Source organism: Diplotaxodon limnothrissa, linkage group LG7, assembly GCF_057381915.1.
Source record: "Diplotaxodon limnothrissa isolate DT_005_m linkage group LG7, D_limnothrissa_male_GT1.1, whole genome shotgun sequence".
Lineage (NCBI taxonomy): Eukaryota > Metazoa > Chordata > Actinopteri > Cichliformes > Cichlidae > Diplotaxodon > Diplotaxodon limnothrissa.
The window spans coordinates 31,521,053-31,538,373 of record NC_140602.1 but is presented as its reverse complement, the minus strand read 5'-3'; the positions used below and the strand labels follow the sequence as shown (position 1 = coordinate 31,538,373).

Here is a 17,321-nt window from a genome sequence, read left to right as displayed (position 1 = left end):
CACCATTCTGTCAGTCTGCCCCAGGGCAGCTGTGGCTACAACTGTAGCTGCCTCCACCAGTGTGTGAGTGTGTGTGTGAATGGGTGGATGACTGGGTGTGTAAAGCGCTTTGGGGTCCTTAGGGGGGACTAGTAAAAGCGCTATACAAATACAGGTCATTTACCATTTACTGAAAGAAAGAAATCACCATGAAAACACACACACGTGTGTGTGTGTGTGTGTGTGTGTGTGTGTGTGTGTATATGTATGTGTGTATGTGTATATATTATGACGCATTTGAAAAATGTCATAAAACCATATTCAACAAGAAGAAATGGGAGTGACACCAAATTATTATTTTTTTGAGTGATGTTATTCAGACTCAGGAGGGTAAATTAAATTAAACAGAAATAAATTCCTAAAAACAACAAAGAAACTTCTTGGGGAGGTTTTTTTTCCCCCCGGGATTCATCCGGTTTGTCGGGTTAGAAAAATGCCACAAAGAGTAGAGATCTGTCAGTCACTATATGCTTCCACACCTTAAACACTATAACACACACATTCTTTACTGTAAAGTGAAGATATGTGTTTAAAAAAATTGCCCTGGTGGAAGTCAACTTCTTTTCTCAACTAAAAGTGAAAAAGTACCGGCTCTGAAATGTACTCAAAGTAATTAAGTAAAAAGTAGCTGTTTAAAGGACAATGCTATCAGATATTATTATGCAAAGCTAACTGAACCTCATGCTGTATTAATGTAATAATAAAATAATATTAATGCATGGAAGTATAAGTGGGGTTCAGCAGGTGGAGGAACCCCAAGTTCACTTGTAGTAGCTCAGTGTGGGGACAAGAATTGCTGCTCAATCATTTCTACTGTGAGCTCCAGCAGATGGTCTTAGTGCACAGCCTGTGATCACAGTTAAATTCAAAAATATTTCACAAGCTATCTGGGCTGATGTCCTTCCCCTACACTCACAGCATACAGTTAAATTCAGTGAGTGAATCTCATCATCAGCTTAAGTTTGAATTCATCTCTGCTGTGTAACCGAACTCTGACCAGGAGCTCAGAGCTTTATGTGAATCCATCACAATAGTGCAAACTACTGTTTATCCAGCACTAAACTGCACAGCATTTTCACACAACCTTTGAATAAAACAAAGCTGTAGATCTCAGCTTGTTTTGCAGGACGTTTTACAAAATGAAACAGTATAAAACTTCACACCATACAGACCTGATATCTGATTTAAAAATTAGGACTAACATGCAATCTTTAAATTTGCAGATTATCAAATGTCACTGAGCAGCCCTTACCTTTAAATCTAACCCATCTTCTTCCTCTCCTGTCCTGTCTTTCTTACGTCTTTCTCCATCTCTGAGTGAAGTTAGCTCTCATTTTGTGAAATCCAGCAGCTGGACCTTTACCTCACAGACACGGTGTGACTAACAGTTTGTGTGCTTGCTGATTTTTGTTGAGCTGATAGAAACGTTTAAAATTACCTGCCGCTAGAAAACGTTACTCCCTTTATGATTGCTCCTCTTCAACGCTGTACTGCAAACACAGCTTATCAACATGCACCAAAAGTGCCGTTCAGGATCATCCCAACCTAATTCAAACCCCGAGTTTATGGTGCTATGATAATGCATAAGTGATGTGGGTTTTTTTGCCTCTTTCATCTTTTTGAATGTGAGATGCCTCGCTGATGGATAAACTAATAAATGTATCTATTTGTTATTGTTACCTTCTTTTAACCTCACATCAGTTTGAAGACTCACAATAAAAACTTCCCTCAAATTAATTAAAGCTAAAGTAATGAGCCTGATTTGAAAATATAAAGAGTAAAAATAAAAGGTTGACAAAAAAATAAATCCTCAAGTAGAGATACCTGAAAATATTCTTACATCCTTTTACTACATGCCTTGGGCAAAAATGATGCTTTTCTAAGGTGATAAATATCTGAAAGCCCCAAAGACAGAGGCGGGGTTTTAAAGCGGACGGACAAGTGCATACCTGCTGTAACAGAAACTGACACAACGGTGTCAGACTGAAGCAGAGCCGCCATGGATACAGAAACGGTAAGCTGAGGTTTTCTTCTGTTTTAGTGTTTTATAGCAGCTGTTCTATTATTGTGACTGTGGAGCTGCTGCTTCAAGGCAAAGGCTGGTGCTGTCCAGGGGTTTTTGTTATTGGAGAGGGACACGGCTCTCCAAAAGTCTGAAATCTGTGGGGGAATTCTGCACTGGCAAATATTCTGGAACCTCCAGAGAAGAAAAATCTTGTTTTAAAAAAATATATCATTATTATTATTTTTTTCTTTTTTCACAATTTTTCTTTTTCAACTTGCTGATCATGAAGCATGAATCATTCCTTGGTTCTCTTTTTGGAAAGGTTCCCTTTCCCCTCCTAAAATCTAGTAGGAAAACAGAGACTCTTTCACTTTCTATCACCATTTGATTTATATTTCAATCAGACTGTCCTGACATCCTGATTCTCATCATTTCATGCAGACATTTTTCTGTACAGATGACACATTTTTGTTACTTTTGAACTTTTCTGTCCTTCCTTTTGTACGTTTACCACAGGACACCATCTCCACCCTGAACACGTTGCAGCCCTATGCTACCGCCCTGAAGGAGCTAAAGAGCAAACGTCACCTGCAGCTAAAGACCATGAGAGGCTTCCTGGAACGAGCGGGCCTCACGGTGAGCCAATCAAAGCAGCAGTGACATCAGAGATTACACACAGTTACAGTAATTATCACCTTCAGTCTTAACTGAACTAGATGTCTGTGCTTGTATGCATATGAAAGGTGGATGAACTTGACCGTCTCAATATCATTCATGTGACCGGAACAAAGGGCAAGGTGAGCTGACATTTAGGTGTTCTTTATATCAGAAAGGCCCGTTCTGTGGATTAATTAGAATTAAGTTCAGTTCAATTTGATTTATATAACACCAAATCACACCACAGGGGGCTTTATACTGCAAGGTAAAACCCTACAATAACACAGAGAAACCCCAACAATCAGACAAAACCTCTTTGATGAAGCACTGGGCAACAGTGGGAAGGAAAAACTCCCTTTCAACAGGAAGAAACGTCTGGCAGAACCAGGTTCAGGGAGGAGCTGCCATCTGCCTCAACCGGTTGGGGGTGAGGGGAGGAAGACAGGACAAAGGGCACACATAAGAATGGCCTCATGTTAACACACAGAAATCTCTTCAGAAATCTTCTAAATAAACAAATAAATAAAAATCTCTGAAACAAATAATGTGCTGTGTGAAAATCAGAATATAAAAGCTATGTGAGATGAGTGTGTGGTATATAAGATCCTGGCTTTAATTAAATTATGTATAACACACATTTACATCATGAATCCAGATGATGACTGTTTGTCTTTCAGGGCTCGACGTGTGCGTTCACTGAGCAGATTTTAAGAAATTATGGCTTCCGCACAGGATTTTTCAGGTAAACCATGGTGTTTACTGAATCAGGTGTTTACTGAATCAGGTGGTTACTGCAGTGTTATTGCATAAAAATGTGCTTTGTTTCAGATTTCTGTGCAGTCCTTGGAAAGGTTTAAATAAGCTATAAAACACAAATACACACCCATACTCAGCTATAAAGTCTTTTGTTATTTCTACATTTGAACGTAACAGCTGTCCAGATGTTGGGGTTGTGCTCTTCTCGAGTAGTCTGAACAGTAAAATGGGTTGTTTAGTTTTTGTAATCAGATTACTCTGATATTACTCTGATATTTTGAGCAGTTTGAACATAAACACACACACACAGGAGGAATTAGATGGAGAGACTGACAGGTAATAACAGGCTTCAAATATTCTTCTTGGGTGCAGCTCTCCACATTTGGTCCAAGTCACAGAGAGGATTCGGATCAACGGGCAGCCAATCGGAAAAGAGCTCTTCACCAAATACTTCTGGCAGATATATAGACGGCTCGAGGAAACTAAGGTAGGTGTGAAAAGAGAAAAACAGAAAACTAAAATGCCACTTGACACTGCCCCATCCACTGGACCAGATGTGACACACCCTATGGTGATCTGGTTCTGGTAATAACCTGCCAACCCGAGAACCCAAGTCGTGTCATAGAAATAATATCTCTAAAACTGGGCAAATTGCACCAAACCTTTCTCAATTGAAGAGGGAAATGATGTAAATTAACTTTTGGGGATGAACTGACCTTCTAATGTGGATTCAAAGCTGTTAAAGGTACTTTCTCTAATTACCCTCCACAAATTTTTACCAGAGCTTTGACCACCAGGGGGCAGGCTTGTATCGTTGGGTTTGTTGAAAAGTTTTCAGTCATGTTCTGCTGTTTTGTTTTGTTTTGTGTTTTTTTTTTTTCACTTTTTAATTTGTCTTTACTCCTTTAGGGCAGTGGTTCTAAAACTTTTCACAATGAGTACCACCTCATAAAATATATAGCTCCTGAAGTACCACCCTTATGACCGACATTAAAGTGCAGTAGTATAGGCCTGTTTAACACTACATACAGTTTACACAGACAATTTTATTTCTTATATGAATGCTATTTATTTTAACTGTCATAAATAAGATGTGACGAGTGATAATAATAACCACAACTGTACTGCATTAAAACATGGTGGGATATCCAATCTTTAAGTGATGACCTGATGAACCCTGCTTCTGGGTCCAAACTACTCTGCTTTTATTAAGGCTGTTGTGTTTTTAACATGTTTTAATGCTTTGTATTGTGTTCTTTAATCTGAACAAGCCCCTAAAAAAAGTCAGTGATCACTGTCGGCCTCTCTCGGGTTTTAGCATCACTATTCATTTTAAAGCTCAGTTTTTAAAACCTTACAATGTAACTACAGCCCAGCCCATGCAGCAGTATATTAATGACTAACCTTACATTGCAGTTGTTCTCCTGACTGAAGTTTGGTCCGTTTACAGCATCCTGACATGCGATTGCATTTGTCCCTAACCATCAGGAACCCTCACGTTAACTTTTATCTAGTGGATAAAAGTTAGCGTTCAGCCTCCAGCTTCACTGTGTTCATATTATGCTAACCATAGCTGTGTAGCTAGCTACCACGTAGCACATCATTATATACCAGCTAGCCCAACTTCAGTAACCCTACAAATGTCACAGCTGTTTAGTTTTCTGTCTTCATTTATGTCGGAAGTGATAGCAAAACTGTACGTTTTAATTTTCGCCGTGTGATGACCCTCCTCCGGGATCCCACCACACAAGGGAAATACACCTCTCTCAAGCCGCTGCTGCTACGGCGCTACTCCCTCTCCAATGCAGGCCGAGAAACTCCTCTCTTTCTCGGACCTTGGTGATGGTACCGCTCTCGAGCTCATGGAGAGCACGCTGTCCTTGCTAGGAATGGATGACAGCGGATTCCTCTTCACTCACGTCTTCCTCCGACAGATGCCGGTGCTGCTGCGGTCCGCGAAGGATTACCGCTCACTCGCAGAAGAAGCGGATTGCATCCAGGCAGTAGTTCCTGACTCATTGACGGCATCTCCCACACCCCCCCACCAATTCTCCTGGGGGCCTCCGAAAGGCTGCTCTTCATAGAGGACTCACACTCTGGGAGGCGTTTTCTGGTTGACTCCGGCTCCCAGAAGAGCCTCGGGAACTGTCGTGTCGTCTTTGCATACCTCCACAATGGTATATTATTTAATCTTTAAAAAAAAATTGGAGATTTTCCAGGTACCACCAGAGAAAGCCCAAGTACCACTAGTGGTACGCGCACCACAGTTTGAGAATCACTGCTTTAGGGCAATTTCTTCGCGGGGTTTTGTCTTTTCCCAGGCTTGATTTGCCTTTTTTAGTAAAGGTTACAATGACTCTTTCTGCCATCTTGTGGTATAACTTGGTGTTGCTTCAAAGTACAGTTTTGATTTCTTTAACATAATACAGACATGCTTTAGATATGGAAATTAGACCAGCCCCTTCTTCACTTCTGTTACTTCTGGAAGATTTAAAACTATATTCAACTCTGGAATTTAAGATAAGAAACTTTAAATGATGTTAAGATTTACCTAAAAGTGAGCAGGATAGAAAATGTCATCAGAGGGACAGCGTAGGATATATTGGACAAAGGATGATTAAATGGACCTGCCAGGCAGGAGGAGAAGAGGAAGACCACAGGGAAGATTCATGGGTGAAGTGAAGGAGGACATGAAGAGGAAGATGCTGGAATAGAGTGAGATAGAGGCAGATGACCCATTGTGGTGAACCATGAAAAAAATCAGCTGAAAAGAGAAGTAGAAGAAGCCATCACTTTTAATAAATTTGAGACCATATTTGAAAGGTAACATCTTAAAATTAATTCAATTAAAACCCTCAGACTTATGACCTGATGTGATCATTTAGAAAAAATTAGATAAAATATATCATCTTTGGTGTATAAACAAGCAGATTGAAGAGTCATAACTTTTTTCCCCTTAACCTCCTCAGGACGCTCACGGAGGGACGATGCCGACATATTTTGGTATCCTCACCATCTTGGCCTTCCATATCTTCCTTCAGGAGAAGGTACATTGTCAAAAGCAGCCAGAAAATGTTTATATGGAATTTATTCCTGACACATGTTATGTATGCATGTATCTGCCCTACAGGCAGTGGTGCAGTTAACATTAGATTTCAAAAGTTTCTTCAGAAATGAGCCCCTCTGGATGTGTATAAGAAAAGCTTGTGTGTAATTCTCAGAGCTCAGATTTACTTGAACGATAAGTCCTGTTTATTTCACCAACAGATGGTTCTTATTTACTATAAACACTCCTTGAATCTAAATGGCTCTTCCTCTTTGCTCAGGTGGATTTAGCTGTGATTGAAGTTGGTATCGGCGGAGCGTACGACAACACCAACATAATACGGTGAGATGTAAACTTAGCAGAGCATAAGTCTTTGGCATAACATGCAAAATATCACAAACAATGGAAAATCAGAATCAGAATCAGAATCAGAATACTTTATTGATCCCTGGGGGAAATTATTTTTTGTTACAGTGCTCCATTTTAAACCAACATTAAGACAAGACAGACAATACACTAACTAAGAATAGTACAATATATACATATATATACATACATACATACATAAGTCACTTATAAATAAATATTTGGAAAAGAAACATGTGTAGTTGTAGCAGCAAACAGTGTGTTAAGTGGATGCGTTGTACAGGGAGATGGCCACAGGCAGGAATGATTTCCTGTGTCGTTCAGTGGTGCTTTTCGGTAATCTCAGTCTCTCACTGAACGAGCTCCTGTGACTGACCAACATGTCATGGAGTGGGTGGGAGGTGTTATCCAACATTGTCTTTATCTTGGACAGCATCCGCCTCTCCGACACCACCTTGAGGGAGTCCAGCTCCATCCCCACAACATTGCTGGCCTTACGGATCAGTTTATTAAGTCTGTTGGCATCTGCGACCCTCAGCCTGCTCCCCCAGCATGCAACAGCATAGAGGATCGCACTGGCCACCACAGACTCATAGAAAATCCTCAGCATTTTCTGGCAGATGTTGAAGGACCTCAGTCGCCTCAAAAAATAGAGACGACTCTGGCCCTTCCTGTAAAGTGCTGTGGTGTTTTTAGCCCAGTCCAGTTTATTGTCAATGTGTACTCCAAGGTATTTATAGTCCTCCAGCTTCCAAATCAAAACATAAACTAAAATGGTACCAAGTGGACACATTTAAAAAGCCTTTGTCATAAGAGTCACTGGAGTCTGTCTTCTTACACTTTTTGCTGAAATACAAAATTATTTTTAATGTTCTCAAAATTACGTCTGTTAAAAATTGTTTTTTACACTATTTACATTTCTCATTTATATAGGATCAGATTTTTCTTATTGTTGTGTGGGTGGGGTGGGGGTGTAGTTGATTTTTCCATCTTGCCATCTTGTAGTACTTCTTGCTGTTTATGTCTGCTGCCATGCTCAGTGTACAGCCTCGGTCGTCACTATGACCCCTGCGTGTTTCAACAGGAGGCCGTGGGTGTGTGGCATCTCCTTCCTGGACATAGACCACACTGATATTCTGGGAGACACCATCAAACAGATCGCCTGGCACAAAGCGGGCATCTACAAGGTCTGTTCACATTAGGAGTGAGTAACTGTTTCAGTCTGAATGCGTGATTCTTTTAGTAATGCTGCATTTTTGTGTTTGCAGCCTGGAGTCCCCGCCTTCACCATCAGACAGCCAGAGGATACCATGCCTGTGCTCGAGGAGCGGGCCAAAGAGATCGGAGTAGGAGTCCACTTTCAGTCACATCACACAGGAAAGTGAAGCTTCAGCTTTCTATAACTCTCTCTAACCTGTTGTTGCAGTGTCCACTGTGGGTGTGTCCACAGCTGGAGGACTACCAGGCAGAATGTGGACCTTTGCACCTGGGCCTTGCAGGGCAGCACCAGCGCTCCAACGCCTCCCTCGCCCTCCAGCTGAGTCACACCTGGCTTCAGATGAGGGGTCTACCAGGTTGGGCTGATGTTTAAACATATATCCAGAAATAAATAAATAAATGATTAGTACAAAATAATGCAAATAATAACTGCAAGCTTTGGTTAGTGTACCTTCAATGTACCTGTCCTCTCTGAACAGATAATAGCTTCCCCTGTAGCACTGTTAACAATGGCGGGATGCTTCAGGCGACTGCGTTCAGTCCCAGCCCCGTGATGGTGAAAGGTGAGTCCCGCAGAGCCAATGAGATAACAACAGGACCCACCCAGGGCCAGCTGATGTAACAGTGAATGCGTTTGCTCTCAGGGTTGGCAGATACCGAGTGGCCCGGCAGGAGCCAGACCCTAAAACATGGAGCGGTCACCTACTTCCTGGATGGAGCTCACACCCTGCACAGCATCCAGGCCTGTTCCGAATGGTTTAGAGAGACTGCAGCTGAGCACGAGAGGAACGCGAGGTGAGCTAAAAAAAAAAAAAGATGTGCTAGAATTTTTAATTTAAACATTTAGTCCGGTCTCTGTTGTTAACAAAATGGACCAGAGTGTGTGTTCCAATTGTAGGTGGATCTACAGAAATATTTTTACATCAAATGCTATGTGATGTGACACTTTGATGTGTTTGTGTTTCAGTGGCCCTGTGGCCAGAGTTTTGCTGTTCAACGTTACAGGAGAGAGAGACGCAGCTGCTTTCCTTAAACTCCTGGTGGTGAGTAGTTCTTCGAACCTGAATGCATTTGTAGGTATGTTGGCAAGGACGTGACAGTACGTATAGAGTTGAAAACTTTTTTTTTTGCATGTCTTGTTTCTTTGCAGCCGTGCCACTTTGACTTTGCTGTGTTCTGCCCATGCATTGCCGAAGTCAGCACCTCCAGTAGTGAGTTTGCTGAACCTGTTTGCACCTGTACAGATCGTTCTATATAAAATCAGTCTGGACACAGTATCGGTGTCCAGAAGTGTGCAGTTGTAATCTAATGTTATCTGAAGCACATTTTTATAGTTTACTTGTGTGGAGTTTGTGTTGGAGTCTGTGTTTCCAGATGCAGATTATGCAAGAAGAGACGATTTTATCCAGTGAATAATTCTGAGCCAAAAACTTTGAACTTATTCTTTCACCTTCTTCAGTACAGGAGAAGAAGTTTGACATGTCTGTGAAGGAAATGCTGACTCGCTGCTGGGACAATGAGAGGATCTGGCGCCTCCATAACCACCTGGATGACAATGGAGATAATCCATTGCTGATTGAGGACAGGCTTCCTAATTTACCTGAGCGCAGAGGGGACACCTTGGTGTTCCCGTGCATCTTCAGCGCCCTCCAGTGGATCACACAAGGCAGGGACTCTGTGCTGGCCGATCAGGCCAAGATGACGCTGCCGGTTAAACCGAGTGTCACGGCCAAAGCTGCTCCTCTCCGCGAAGCTAGTGAGATCCACGTCCTCATCACTGGAAGCCTTTACCTGGTGGGAGGAGCTCTCAAACACCTGGACACAGCTTCTTCCAAGTGAACAGAAGTGTTTTTTATTTGCACAACTGGGAGGGATTTGCTTCTAGGGAAGAGGGTTGGGTGTGGTGTTAGTTTTTCTAGACTTATTTTCCTGAATCTGATTATTTTCTCTGTATGGTATGAAGGTAGCTTTTGCGTATATTTTTGTAACAGTGGCCAAAACTCAAGTTTCTAAGTGTGACTGGATTGCAAATAAATGATCTTTTAAAATGTAAAGTTTTTGATCACAGACTGGGTAATGTTGCCTTCAACACTTTTCTCTTATTTGCATCACTAAATGCATCGGCTTCCTCGTTGGTTCCAAGTCACAGAGTTTTGCAAGCTGGAGTCTATGGGTCATTTTGACCTTGAATCCCAGTATTTGATCAGAGTAAACATGAAACTGGACTATATGCTGTGATACACGAATGTAAGATGACATTCTGCTGATCGGCAAACATTTTCATTCACCCATCCAAATGATTGAATTCAGGTGTTCCAATTACTTCCATGACCACAGGTGTATAAATTCAAGCACCAAGGCATGCAGACTGCATGTTCTCTGCAGCGATGAGTCAAGCTTCTCTTTTTGGAAATCCGATGGGTGAACCTGAAATGCTGAGCTGGTTCAAAATGTGCTTACAGTATGAACGCGAACAGTTAAGAAAGGACAGAGCTTCATCTCCATCAAGGAGTTGTACCTCAGCCTCCTATTTGCAAGGTCTTTAAACACTCCACTATACTAGATACCATGCTGTGCCTGTGGTTAACTTCCTGAAATTAGACAATTCTGCTCTACATCTGAACCACAGTGGACACTCAAACACATACTCACATTAAACATTTGTGCAAAACAGCCATATGAATGCTTAGTTCTGAAACTCTTCTTAACTCACTCTAAACTGAACCTCATTAAATATTAAACCCTGTTTGTCAGCAGCGCTGAAGACAGAAAAGTGGAAAAGGACCCCGAGTAACAACTGGGTAACAATGGATCAAATCTGGGTGCTGGGTTACTGGCAAAAATGCACAACACAAACACACATGCTTCCAAAAACACACACACTAGAAAAGAATCTGAAATAATCAACTGATTAAAAAAACAAGTGGTTCAAAAGTACAAAACACTAAAAAACAAATCAACACAGGGAACAAACCTAAAGCAAAAAATGCAATGGGAAAATTAAAAGGTACCAAACAGGTGCAAAAAAAGAAGAAAGAAAACATGTTCCACACATGATGTGGGGTAATACTGAGGTGGTACATTAAAAGTAGTGATGGGGGAAAACAAAAAGGTTGAAGCTTCTAAACCAAAGCAACCACGACAAAACGGCACAATATAAAATAAGGTAAAAGAAAAAACAAAAACAAAACAGAAATCAAGTCCTGAAGGTAAGTCCAAACTTTTCATGTAGTGTAGAAACAAATAGTTTTCTTTACCCTGAGACATAAAAGCAGCTTCAGAGCTCGGCCCTGCACTCTGAAACTAGCTCCACATATCCAGCATCTATTTTCTTGGTCCAGGTTTTCTTATCCTAACATCAGCAGCCACGTGAAGCTCGTCACAAATGGGATAAGTCAACCCAGGGTTTGTTAACCTCGCTGCAAGAGTGCTGACATGAAAGAGATGATGCTGGCAGCATCTGACCAATCAGAAACAAGGACAGAGGCTCATTTTACAAAGGAAACTGTAATACCAGGACCAGAGATGGGCAGTAACGCGTTACTGTAATCTGATTACTTTTTTTCAAGTAACGAGTAAAGTAAGGGATTACTATTGCAAAAACGGTAATTAGATTACCGTTACTTTCCCGTAGGAACGCTGCGTTACTGCGTTACTAAAACCGTGATTTTCTGCGAGAATGTCTCACGACAGTGACGTAAGCGAGTGCGCCGTTAGTGACAACAGCTGTGTGCAGATCAACAATGGATCACGTATCGATTGTGGGAGAGAGTATGAGCGTGCAGCGTTTAAAGCGTGGAAGTACTGACCTTACTTTGAGTTTGATTCCATAAAAAGTGACAAAAACATTAGCGTCCATCGTGCGTGGGAAGAAAACTTCTTTTTACAGCGAAAAACCCCTAAACTTCCGAGCAAGCACCGAGTGCGCTACGACGTAATGGGAAACTCACGGAGAAACTCGCGGATTCTTCAACCTACCGCAGTCCTGCTTTACAGGTGAAAATAGAGCAACAGGACCGCTGAGTCTTTGACTTTATTTATTTTCTGCTGTGTTTTACTTGCATCTATTTGAAAGAGTGAGTGTAAACACAAAAAATATTTTATTTTATGTGCTGGAATGTGCAGAAAATAGGTTTAAATGTTAAACTAATTTATTCAACTCAGAGAATGTTGCATATAATTAAATTTTTGCTTCATGCATAAAGTTAAAAGATTAAAACTGACTTTTCCATTTGATTACATTTTGTATGATGGATTATGTAGAAAAAGTAGAATTGGGCTGAAAGATCTATCGCTTTATCACCTCTTCAGGTTGTAAATCGTGTTTTTAAAAAGTAACTAAGTAACTAAGTAATTAATTACTTTTGAAAATAAGTAATCAGTAAAGTAATGGGATTACTTTTTTGGGGAAGTAATCAGTAATTAGTTACTGATTACTTTTTTCAAGTAACTTGACCAACACTGACCAGGACAGTGTGGGACACTGATTTATTTATTACGACAGTCAAATTTGATGTGTAACAGTGCTACACTGTGGTCAGAGAGGGTATTAAATTCTTACTGAAGAGAATTACCATTGATGATCAGTGGGAAAGATTGAAACAGTTGAAGTGCCTGGAAGTATCCACATGATGAGGGTTCAATCTCTGCATGGGAAGACAGTTATTCAGATGTGTTAACCACTAGACCCACAAACAAAAAACAAACTGTTCCAGTTAAAGTTCCAGCTAATTCTGGTTACTTAACCCCAAATATCTGATTTTTTTTTGTCATTTTTCAGCACATCACTAAATCTTTGTGATCTTCTTTCCACCTTAAACACTGAAAATGTTGAGTGTGACCTTGAAGAGCGCAGAGCTGACAGAACTTTTGTTTCCTTCTGGTGGGGAGCTCTATCTTCACCATCTTTTATCCACCATCCCATCCCAATCTACCATTTTTGGTCAATTTGTGTCAGTTTCATGATAATTGTGAAATTATTATTTTTTGCTTCTTGTCTTCCTTTTTTCTTAATGCACCTTGTCTTCTACCTTTTTTTTGTATTTGCACTTTGTTTTCTTGCTTTATTTAGTCTTTTATGCCCCATTGACAGATGGTTTTTCCTTTTGCTTTCAATCACCTTTCTATGTTAGGGTATTGGTGACATAAACATGAAACACAGAGAAACATGGAGCACCAGACTCTGTTAGCTTTTTCCTCCTTTATTCTTATAGGGCAAACTGTTTCTGTTGTGTAGTTGTCATTGCGGTTATCACACATGGAAAACATTCTTTGTTCAAACGCAGATCAAAACAAGGTTGTTGGGTAGCTCATGAACCAGCTCAGTTTTCAGTGGTTTCTTTCAGAGTCTTAAGAACAGATTTTGTTCTGAGGAACAGGAAGCAGAGTCCCATTGAACAGACTGAGTGAACTTAACATGTCAGAGGTGTTTAATAATAATAATTATTATTAAATAATAATATTTAATAATAATAATAATAATAATAATAATAATAACTGATTGCATTTATATAGCGCTTTTGGAGACCCTCAAAGCACTTTTGCAATTCCACTATTCATTCACTCTCACATTCACTCACTGGTGGAGGCAGTTACAGTTGTAGCCACAGCTGCCCTTCTTTTAACAAAGAAGAGATTAAAAAATGTGAGTTTCACCTACAACAATCAGAAGGAAAGAAGGATCCTCTTCCAGAGGGGAGAAAAACCATCATCGAGAAAACGTAACTCTGACCGACCACAAGCAAGACACTTGCCTTTCACTATTAAATCCCTCATTCAAGACACTGAAAATTATTCACGGTGTCATGGTGTCTTGGAAATTTGTAAATAATGAGAGGTTACAATAATTATAATATTGATTATTAGTAGTATTCAGTTTAAAGACGTCTTTAGAATTGTTACCTTTTAGCAGCAGTATTAAAACCATGCTGTTGATGAAGCAGTCATATCCCAGCTGACATGTTCTTCTTACGTTTTCTTTTTTACGCTTTAAACGTTGTTTTCACTCAAGTGTAACTTGGAAAAAAGCGAGATAACGGTAACATTTCTTTTTTTTAACTTCGTCTTTTTGTTTGGCTTGTTGAGTTGATTGGCTTTTGTTTGGTCCAATAGTAAGAGAGAATGTCGCATTACCGCGAGATCCTCAACCAATGGAAGAGTCGGTGGGCGGGGCTACGTCCTCCATCTAACGTAAGCGTCGTTAGTAGGAAGAAGAAGCCGATTCTGGAAGCCATTACGTTGCGCACATTACCGGAGTAAATCCTACTATTTTTGCGTACAATACGCACAATTACCTGCCGTAAAGACGCTTTTCTGCACTTATGGCATCGGTGGCCAAAAAGAGAAAAATGAATTTCTCGGAGAGGGAGGTGGAAATTATAGTGGAAGAAATAGAGAAACAAAAGCACACACTGGTTAACCACTTCAATGCCGGAGTCACACACATGGCTAAGAATAACGCGTGGATGGACATCCTGAAAAAGGTGAACCAGGTCACCACCTGTCCGCGCGAGCTGCCCGAGGTGAAGAAGAAGTGGTCCGACATGAAGACAGAGGTCCGGCGGAAGGTGGCCCAAGCGCGGGCTGCCATCGAGGGGACGTCCGCGGACTGCACTCCAGTTCCCGTCATCCTCACCGCCATGCAGCAGAGGATCTGTAACCTGCTGGGAGAGGCCACCATCATCAGCCTACCTGCCGGAGACTCGGATGCGGAGATCACCTTACCTGTGACCGTCAACGCCGCCGCAACCGTCACTCTGACGGAGGGTGAGTGCCGCACGGTGAAGTACGGAAAGTGAAGCGTGCCGAAAATAACTGTGCGTGTAACACTGTAAAAAAAAAAAATGAAGTGTGAAGTTGAAGTATTTTCTGAAACAACTGAAAACTCAGACAGAAAAAGTGAATGAAAGTGTTATTAAATGTCACAGTAAACATTATAGTTTAGTTACATTTATGTTTATACCTGAACAATAAATGTAAAGTTAAAAATTGGTCTGTAAGTTAAATGTTTACAAGTATGGTTTAATATTGCATTCTAATCCAAAATACTACATGAAATGCAAAATAACTAAAACTACGTAATAACGACACAGGCTTAATATTTTATGTAAGTATGTTTAAATGTATTATTACATGTAAACAAAAAGCTAATAGCTTATTAAATTTACATTTAAAAGTTAATAGGTTAATGAAATATTTTAATTAAATCTGTGAGATCCATACTAAAAAGTAGGAATTACATTCAAACTGCATTCAACCACAAATGTACTAAATTCTAAATATTAAATTTAAATCATTATCTATTATTATAAGATACTTTTAAACATAATATATAGTGTATAATGTATGATTATAAAATCATTTAAATATAAATGCAAAATTTTAAATCTAAATATTAAAGACACAGACTGGATGGGGCGACCGTGGCTCAGGGGGCTGGGAATTGCATCTGTAACCGGAAGGTCGCTGGTTCGATCCCTGGGCTCTCTGTCCTGGTCGTTGTGTCCTTGGGCAAGACACTTTACCCTACTTGCCCACTGGTGTTGGCCAGAGGGGCCGATGGCGTGATATGGCAGCCTCGCTTCTGTCAGTCTGCCCCAGGGCAGCTGTGGCTACAACCGTAGCTGCCTCCACCAATGCGAGAGTGAATGAATAGTGGTACTGTAAAGCGCTTTGGGTGCCTTGAAAAGCGCTATATAAATCCAATCCATTATTATGGTAGTTAGCTATTGAAAGCCAAGTGGGCAACATTTGACACCAAAAATTTAAAAATAATGTAGTAAATGTTAAATCCTAATATTACATTTTAATATTTTAATTCAATACTAATTTGGATTATAAATATGAAATCTGATCATATGACTATGATAATAAATTACAAAAATGTAACCCTAAATGTAACATTTAAATTTAGAGTTACATTTTTAAAATAAAAAATACATATTAAAGATTTGCTGATAGTTTCATTGAGGTTTTAGCTTCTTCCTCTGTTTGTCTTTCAGCTCTTCCAGCCGGTGCCGGGACAATCTGTGATGACTCAAAGCTGAATGGTACGTTTCATTTCTTTGCAAATGTTCAAACTTTAGCCGTGACACTTGCAGAGCCATCAGAGTTTCTAATCACAACTCTACTGGACTGTCTGGTGTTGAACTGCTGTGCTTTAAAAGGTGCATTTTGTAATTATCCTACAGATTTAATCACTACCAGGGGTCGACATTTTAACTTTTAGCTCTCTTACCATTAAATACCATTTTTTCTTTTTGCCTGGTTAAAGGAATAAAGGTTACACTGATTCACTGCGCCATCTTCTGCTGCTTATTGGTATTACATGACAGTACAGCCAAGCCCTAATTCAGCTTCAGTCTATATTTCTTCAGCACAATAGAAAGATGTTTCAGACATGAATTCAGAGCAGTTGTTTCTTCACGTTCTCTGTGAGGCTTTTAATAAACGTCTGAAACTAAATAAATAAATGAAATGAAATGAAATGAAACTGATTCCTGCTTCCAGCTGAGACGACGTACCACACTCTGGAGGATGGCGGCGTGGTGGAGTACTGCACCACCACTGAGGGCGACTCTGCCCCGACTGTGGTGGCCGCGGTCGAGGCTCCCATGGAGATGCTGGCCTCGTCTTCCGTTTCCCCACCGCCACCTCAGAGTCATGCCAAACCGCAGGAGCTGAAGAGCCGCATTGCTCTGAACTCCGCCCGCCTGCTGCAGGAGCAGCGAGTCACCAACGTGCACATCCGCCAGATCGCCCAGCACCTGGAGGGCCAGAACGAGCTGCTGCAGATGATGCGGCGCTCCCAGGAGGCGCAGGCCTTTGCCCAGGAGAGGCAAGCTCAGGCACTGGAGGGCACGCAGGCCGCCCTGCTCGCGTTGGTGCAGATGCTCCGACCGGCTCTCAAAGACCTGAGGAAGTTTCTGCAGAGCGGGTCTGAGGCTGCGAACGCCAGCAGCTCTGTGGCGACACCGGCAACTGGAGCAACCATTGATGGAGCGGCAACAGAGGAGCAGAGCAGGCCCAAAACACCTCCGCCTCCTCCTACACAACAGGCTGAGGAGGTGCAATAGACTCTGTGCGTGGTTGTGTGTGTGTGTGTGTGTGTGTGTGTACGTGTGTGAACCATGATTACACTTATGCCTTATGAAGAACATGTACAGAACCAATGGAGAACTGTTATTTTTATTTTTTGCCACGACTTGATGTTATTTAATACCCTGAATCTGGTTT

The 17,321-nt window shown here is 41.0% G+C and overlaps 2 protein-coding genes across 2 annotated transcripts; both read left to right on the top strand.

Moving 5' to 3' along the window:
• The first annotated feature begins 2,038 nt into the window (after positions 1–2,038).
• On the top strand, positions 2,039–9,926 carry LOC146628564 (folylpolyglutamate synthase, mitochondrial-like). Its single transcript, XM_085357053.1, has 16 exons — positions 2,039–2,053; positions 2,561–2,680; positions 2,788–2,841; positions 3,379–3,443; positions 3,830–3,944; positions 6,427–6,504; positions 6,784–6,845; positions 7,954–8,056; positions 8,138–8,215; positions 8,296–8,443; positions 8,567–8,650; positions 8,732–8,882; positions 9,055–9,130; positions 9,238–9,298; positions 9,462–9,472; positions 9,555–9,926. Exons 1-16 carry the CDS (start codon positions 2,039–2,041, stop codon positions 9,924–9,926), a joined length of 1,593 nt encoding a protein of 530 aa, XP_085213179.1.
• A 4,481-nt stretch (positions 9,927–14,407) lies between these two features.
• naif1 (nuclear apoptosis inducing factor 1) lies at positions 14,408–17,161 on the top strand. The gene is made up of 3 exons (XM_085357910.1): positions 14,408–14,852; positions 16,088–16,135; positions 16,596–17,161. The coding sequence occupies exons 1-3, from the start codon at positions 14,408–14,410 to the stop codon at positions 17,159–17,161; spliced, it is 1,059 nt and encodes a 352-aa protein (XP_085214036.1).
• The last annotated feature ends 160 nt before the right edge of the window (positions 17,162–17,321 follow it).